We start from the raw sequence: 8181 nt of genomic DNA, 5'->3' as shown, positions 1-8181 counted from the left end.
GCAAAGACACATTCAAAAATTCTGACACTTGACAGGAAGAATATTTTTACAAAAAAAAACAATGCGTTTACAAACCTATGACCTTTTGAGTGATTAAGTACAAGTCTAAAATGGGAATTTTATTTCTAGTCTGACAGATGTGAACTACAAATAACAAGAGTATGTACCTGGGCTGAAACACATCTGTTCATCATTTATTTTATTTTATGCGTAATAACACCAAAGCAAATTCCTTGTATGTACAAACATGCTTGGCAATAAAGTCTTTTCTGATTCTGATTCTGATCTGCTTTTAGTGTTAAGTGATATGATGAAGTTTTTTTTGTTTTCTGTGCGTGTGTTGGAAATTTTAAAGGGGAACTACTGTTTTTTACAACCTGGACCTTATTCCTGGCATAAAATACGATCGTTTACTCACCCATATAACTTTCGTTCGGACGATATTTAGATCCCTGTATATTCGTATAGTGGGAGTGAATGGGGCACCGAAACGCAGCCTCTAAATAACACTATCTGCCGCGAAACTTGTTCATTTCGTCAATATTTTGTTATGATACGCTAGTGCTATTCCTTGTTGAGTCCAGAGTTAAATGTTATCATCATCCGGGCTCTGTAGATTGACCTACTAACCTCTGACCTAGAAGATGTCATCTCTGAGCACCGCACACACCCACCCCGCCACGGTCAGCTCTGTCCTGGGCTGCCCTCTGGACTCAGTGGGGGAGGTGGGTGACAGGAGAGTTCTGGCTAAACTGTCATCCATGCTGAACAATGAGTCCCACCCCCTGCATGGTGATCTGACAGGACTGAGGAGCAGCTTCAGTGACAGACTGCTTCACCCTCGATGTGTGAAGGAAAGATACAGAAGGTCTTTCCTTCCTGCTGCTGTTAGGCTCCACAACGTACAATCTTAATATGTGCAATAGTATTACACCATAAGTGTAAAAAACATTTTTACAACTCAACCCGTGCAATACTACAACTCAATCTGTGCAATATTCCTGTGGAATATCTGTTCCACTATTTATCTTTATAGCTACCCTTTTTGCTCTTGCTATTTCCTTATTCTTTCTGTAAGCTGTTGTGAACTGCAATTTCCCCATTGCGGGACTAATAAAGGTTTTCTTATTCTTATTCTTATTCTTATTATTCTTTACCTGTAATTTGCTTCTGCTAGTTTTTTGCAACATGGCTGAATATTTTTCCAATTCTGAGGTTGTGGATGACGACTTTGTTTATGATGGACGTCCTTACCGTTTTGAGCCAGAGTATACGGATGAGGAGCTCATTGAAAGGAGGAAAGGAGGCAGAGAGAGGGCCAGCTGGCCAAACAACAACAAAAAGCTGCGAATAGACCCCGGATGATGATAAGGGGTAACTCCCCAGACTCAACAGGGAATAGCACTAGGGTATCATAACAAATATTGGTCAAATGAACAAGTTTCGCAGCAGATAATGCATCATTTAGAGACTGCGTTTCGGTGCCCCAGTCACTCCCATTATATAGATATACGCAGATCTAAATATCTGATGATTGACTCCAAATAACACCAAAGTTATTTTATAGGTGAGTAAACGATCGTATTTTACGCCAGAAATAAGGTCCAGGTTGTAAAAAAACGGTAATTTAACATGCAAAAAGGCATTTAAATTCAAAACTGATCTGTTTGAAGACTAGAAGTCACACAAGGCAATGAGTCCTCCCTGTCAAACGTTTTTCACAGCAGCAGCAGCAGCAGTTCATCCAATAATTACAGAAAAAGAATCACCAACAGTTAATCATCTGAGTAAGCAGGGCAACCAACAAGAAATACCCACTCCAGCTATTTGTAGTTCCTAGAAAGAGGAAGAGGGAAAAAAAACCCATTGTTAAATTTATCCCTTTTAATCATGAAAGATCACATGACGGAGCAAAACCCAGGAAGGGAGGCTCACAACAATAACAAGCTGACGTTTGTAATTAAATCTTGTCTGCGATTTTATCGGAAAATGGAACAGCATTGATTCCTTAATAATGCACAGGACATAAACCTACCATTGGCAGCATTTCTACATTTGACGCTCTCTCCCTCTCTCACCTGCAGCTTTGGTGGACAATTAAGCTGTGGCTCAACTGAGGAAAAAAAAACAAATCAGAGGTAGGATTCGAGGAAAAGACAGTTTGGTTGTAAGAGGAGTAAATCGGTGACAGGAAGTGGCTTAGTGATTAAAATTAAAGAACAAACCATCTTAAAGAGTGTTCAAACTAAAAGGTCTTACAGGTGGAAGTTGTGCAGTTGTGCAATATGCGGTGCCTCTTAAAAGTATTTGCACTCCTCAGAACTTTCTGACATTTCCGTGTAAATATGACTCAAAACGTAAGCACATTGTCCTGACGGTAGACAAAGAGAACCCAATCGAACGAATAAAAAAGGCACAATGTTTCTGTTCTATTTGTTTATTCAAGAAAATTAATCATTTGTACATCTGTGAGGTGCAAAAATAAGCGAAGCCTTGTTGTCAGTATCTGTGGTGACCCATATGAGCAATGATATCAACTAAAAGTTTCCGGTAACTGCTGATCAGTCGTCTAAAGCGCCTGGGAGGAATATTAGCCCATTCCTCAGTACTGAACCGCTTCAATTCTGAGATGTTGCTCACATGAACTGGTCCAGGTCCTTCCACTCCCACGGCTAGAGGAGATCTATTCGAGCCGTCTCCTCCGACGGGCCACAAAGATCTGGGACGACCCCGCCCACCCACGACACTGTCCTGACATTTCCTTTTAGAATTTGTTGAAATAATTCAGATCTCATTCATTCATTCATTCATTTTCGACCGCTTGTCGTCTGGAGGATCGTGGGGGGCCGGAGCCTATCCCAGTTGTCACTGGGCGAGAGGCACCCTGGACAGTTCTCGAGTCTATCGCAGGGCAGTGACAACCATTCACACTCGGACCTACGGCCAAATTAGAATCCCCAATTAACCGAACAAGCATGTCTTTGGATGGTGGGAGGAAGCCGGAGTACCTGGAGAGAACCCACGCAGGTACATTGAGAACATGCAAAGACCCCAATCGAACCCAGAACCTTCTTGCTGTGACGCATCATTGCTAACCACCACACCACCATGCTGCTCCTAATTCAGATCTCATTGGTCCTTAATGACTGGGTCTTCTATGTCTACTGTCAGGAAAATCCACTGAGTCATTTTTATGCAGAAATGTCAAAAATTCTGAGGGGTGGAAATACATTTAACCAGCACAGTATGTAATAATAAATTCACTCACAGTGGACTATGGCACTGACTTTTTCTGACATCACTACCAGAGGGGGCTGTGGTCCTTCAGGTCCTAGGTCTAGCTTGGCTTCACACCAGTACTGGGCTCCATTATCATCTTTACTGGCGACGATGTCCAGAGTGAAGATCTCTGTCACTGGTGTCCTGACTGTGGTGGAGTTGGAGTGCAGTTGACCCAGGGGTGTACGCCCTTTGTAGAAGGTCACGTTGAGGTTTTCAGCGGGTGCAACATCCTGAACTAAACACTCCAGAGTGTATTGATGACCCTCCAACATCGGCCCAGTGTGATTTGCCAATGTGATGGCTACTCTCTCCGGGGGCTCTGTGGAGACAGATGTTCAGACCAGCTAAGTGGAAGGGCTTGATGCACATTTTAACGTGACAGAAAGATGACATTCTTAACTCACGGTAGACTATTACAGAGAGACTGGTGTCGCACTTCCCTCCTTGGTCAAGTGATGCATAGCATTTCGGCTTGATGGTCCAATTAGTCATCCGTTCCACACTCCAGACCAGGAAATGACCATAAGTGTGCGGAGGATCTGACTAGAGTTGCAAAAATTCACAAATCACAAAGCTATTGAGGTTCTATTTAAATCAACAATAAATCAAACTATCTATGTAGTCATTATTAGGTACATTAAATCCAATACAGCAGCCTTACAATAAATCCCATATCTTCAGAGTGTCTTGTGCTGAGGCATTTCAGCACTAAGGTGACTGACGACAGATCAAAATATGCTGGGTGTGGCTCACAGAAAAAACTAATTTGTGTTATTTTATCTCTGTACTAATTGTTAATTGCCAACAACAGACAAGGTCACTCTGTTTCTTTAGATCTACAACCTACAATTTGGTGGCTGCACCGACGTGAAAATCGTTGATCAATCTAAGGAAATCCACTGGTTGTCAAAGAGAGAATGTGGCATTCTGGTTTGGATCATTTGAACACTGGATAGAGGAAAAGGCTCATAAATCAGATGTGGGAGAGGTTCAGGGACGCCATTGAGGAGAACTTTTAGACGCCCTGAAAAAAGGTTGTTGCAAACAATAACATGATCCAGGAAGGGAAGGTCAATATTTTCCCCTGGCCAACCTCTGCCTTATTTTCATGAACGTCTGACTTGGAGTGACCGACTCCACATCTCAACTAAAACACTGAATTGATACTCTGCGTTTAATTTAGCCAAGAATCTGTTTTGATTTCTCAGGGCTGATCATGTGAGAGCTTGCTTTGGAATGAAAGTGTTGGTTACTTAGGACAAGACAGTTTAATGTACATGTACACCGTGGAACGCCCCAAACATGTGCAGTTCATCAATTGGGATCTTGGTGTGTGCATCTGACTTATTCTAAGACCGTCACACAAAACAAAACATGCTTTAAATTCTCTACCAGGGAACATTTGAAACTGGGTAGAAGTGAGGTTCTTGATTCACTGACATACTCTCTTACCTGTGGGTCTTCCCAGCCCAGAAGAGGAAACCCTGTGCTTTGAATGGAACAGTTAGCTGTGGCTGGATCTCCATACCTGTAACAGTAGAGGGTACACACCATCAGTCGTTAACCCTTTCAGACATGCTGCAGTTGACGGACTGAAGTCTGAACGAGGACAAACGTCCCTTTGCAGTGTTAGTAGATGCAACCTAGCAATGAGCCACAATACTGTATCGACAGATAGGTGAGAACGAAAATAAACTTTTAATTGAAACTTTATATACTGTATAGTAGTATCCCAGGGGTCAGCTGGGAGTGGTCAGGTTTGACTGCAAAAAGAAAAAAAAGATTTAACAATCAAGATTCAACACTGACTGTCTTGTGACAATTCAGTGTTCTGCTGGGAAACTTTTAGACCTGGCATTCATTCATGTGGATGTTACTTAAACATGTAGCACCCACCTAGACCAGACCAGGCACCCCCACCCCATAGCAATGACACTCCTTGATGGCAGCAGCCATCCCCAGCAAGATGCATGTAATAAAGTCCCATTGTCTGAATGAGAAAGAGCCATCACGTATTCCATATCGAGTATTCTCTGACTGACCTGCACATCCATCCCCAGCCCGTGATATTTTTTCCACCAGGATCTGTGCTGCTTTTTTGAATCACCATTGACTGTATATACTGGGAAATAACTCAACTGTCTGTGTGGATCAGTTGCTTCTGCAGTCCCGGAGGTGGCTTATCTTTCAGTTGCACAAGCCATGCTGTATGCCGTAAATCGCACGTCAGCGGACAGCTGTTGTAAAAAAAAAGTTTCCTTTTTTTCCCTCCAGACTGAGCGAAACTCACGTCTACGCTGGAAAAAGTATGCGTTCAGTTCACAGTTCACAAAAATATGAATGCCATTCTTCGAACGTGTTCATGCACAACACTGATTGCATCAAACAACCCAGTTTCCAAAAAAGTTGCCATAACTGTTGCCTAGATTCGAGTCCGATTTCCCCTGCCCACAAAAGTTTTGTGGGCAGGGGAAAGTTGGTCTAGAGTGGCTTCGTTGGGAACTGACCCTGCCCCGGGGCAATCAAATCGTTTGGGTGGGCTAGTCATACGTGTACATTGGTTGTAGGACTATCCAATTGTGTGTAAAAGTGTTTTTTTCTGTATCAGTTGAAACACCCCATAATCGACAGAATACAGTTTGCAAATCATTTAAAATCTACTGTAAATTTAAAGAAAAAAATGAACAAAGACAGTATGGGCCCATCAAATCTGGAAACGGAGACATTTTAATGCTTTTTAAAAACATACTCTCATTTTAACATGCTCCTGTCCCAACATTTTTTAAACGTGTTGCTGACATCAAATTCAAATTGTTCTTAAAGGGGAACTTTTTTACAATCTGGACCTTATTTCTAGCATAAAATACGATCGTTTACTCACCCATCTAACTTTTGTGTCATTTGCACGATCGTATTTTATGCTAGAAATAAGGTCCAGGTTGTAAAAAACAGTAGTTTCCCTTTAATAAAACAATAAAATGTCAACCTTTTGTGTGTTTTCCATGTAGTAAGTTTTTCATTTCTCAGCACTGTAAGCTTCTACAGATAATTATCGGATGAGAAGATGGTTGGTACGAAGAAGATTTGGTCAAATGCATCTTTCAACCCATGTGTCCCCACGTGATCTGAAGTAACATCACCCGTCATTTCTCTCATACCTGACCACCAGAGTGGACGGCGACGTCTTCAGAAGGCAAGGGGCACTTTCGGGGCTCAGCTCTTCAGGGCTGGTGGTGGTGGTGGTGGTGGTGGAGGGGGTGGTGGAGGAGAGTTGAGACTGGAGGGGTGCTGGAAAGGGCGGCGGAAATGAAATCTGAGATAGAAGAGGTGGAGTAGGTGTGTGACTGGAAACAGGGGATGGGGTAGCTGGGGTCAAAGGGAGCAGCCAGGGAGTGGGAGAGGAAACAAGACACAATAAGTCACGTAGGCCAGTAAACATATATTGAAGGAGTTCAGAGCTGATGCAGACGCTAACCAAAGGTTGTTTTTTTCTCATTTCATTCTTCAAAACATCAGATTTGTTTTATGTTTGAGTTAATTTGACACAGTGGGCCAAATCCATGTCGTACTAGAACACGTGTAAGTATGTGACAGTTAGGGAAATAAAGTGTCACTTCATGTGTTTATCTTGGTGCTGTGAGGCGTATAAACTCACGAGTCATTCTCTCCCGTCTTGACGTAACACGGGCGAGGGGTCAACTGAATTTTGCCATCTCGTAAAATAATACTCTTTTTAGCTGATCTATTGTGACCCATTGTTTCATGGCTGGCTGAATACACCCAGTGTGTTCCTCTGAGGAAGGAAGGACACCCTGCCCAAGACAGAAGAACACACTCCTCTTTTGAATTGACCATTGTTCCACTGAATCCTGGGGTTGTTCTCCAGCTTATCGGTCGATCTCGCACACAGTGGGCATGCCTGCTGTCGGGATTTATAGTTACATTTCCCACGTGCCACTCTGCAAAAAGGGTGAACTAAGGCAAATACCACTTTTGTCTACGCTTGCATTTTTGGCTAGTTGTGATTGAACAATATACACCAATCAGGCATAACACCGACAGGAGAAGTGAACAACAATGACCATCTTGTGTTCTGCTGGGAAACTTTTGGACCTGGCATTCATTTATGTGGATGTTACTTAGACATGTAGCACCCACCTAGACCAGACCAGACCAGACACCCCCACCCCATAGCAATGACACTCATTGATGGCAGCAGCCATCCCCAGCAGGATGCAGCCTGACATAGACACACACACAAAAACACTTTAGGAACAACTCAAAAAAAAAGCCTGAAGAACATCACAAGGTGTTGACCTGGCCTCCAAATTCACTAGATCCCAAACTGATCAAGCATCTGTGGGATGATCCACAGAGGACCCTCGCCTCTACCCATAGGACTCAAAGGCAACCCCCTGAAAAACATTCTGTTGACACCACAGGACACCCTCAGAAGGTCCATGTCCATTCTCCGATGAGTCACAACTGTTTTGGAGGCACAAGGGAGACCTACACAATATTAGGAAGGTGGTCATAATGTTATGCCTGATCGGTGTATATCACAGTTATCTAGTACAGCTAAGCTAAGTATTATTGTGGCATTGTCCCTGGAAACATTTACTATAACTTTTATTATTTTGAAGTAGTTGGGTCAGTGTTGAAAGAAAATCACCAGCTGTCAACCGGCCCAGCTGGAAGACCTCGCTCATACCGCGTTACCTCACCCTGGGCACCACCTTTTCTGAAGTGTTGCCATCTGGCAAGACACCAGGGCTGCTAAAACATGTCCCGCCAGCCATCATCACAACACATATAAATGATATTATTACTAGTTTATCACTGCCAAAGCTGTCATACTTCCACCATGCTGCACCTTAAAGTTGATGTATTTGTAAATTG

The 8181-nt window shown here is 42.9% G+C and overlaps 1 protein-coding gene across 1 annotated transcript; it reads right to left on the bottom strand.

The window, feature by feature from the left end:
• Positions 1-1279: 1279 nt before the first annotated feature.
• On the bottom strand, positions 1280-3809 carry LOC311502958 (intercellular adhesion molecule 2-like). Its single transcript, XM_084565425.1, has 4 exons — positions 3687-3809; positions 3269-3601; positions 2036-2113; positions 1280-1836 (listed from the first exon to the last, which is right to left on the bottom strand). Exons 1-4 carry the CDS (start codon positions 3772-3774, stop codon positions 1766-1768), a joined length of 570 nt encoding a protein of 189 aa, XP_084421551.1. The 5' UTR covers positions 3775-3809; the 3' UTR covers positions 1280-1765.
• Between the last annotated feature and the right edge of the window lie 4372 nt (positions 3810-8181).

Source organism: Chelon labrosus, assembly GCF_963514085.1.
Source record: "Chelon labrosus genome assembly, chromosome: 2".
NCBI lineage: Eukaryota > Metazoa > Chordata > Actinopteri > Mugiliformes > Mugilidae > Chelon > Chelon labrosus.
Note: the sequence above shows the minus strand (reverse complement) of the source record. Positions and strands in the feature narration are given on the sequence as shown.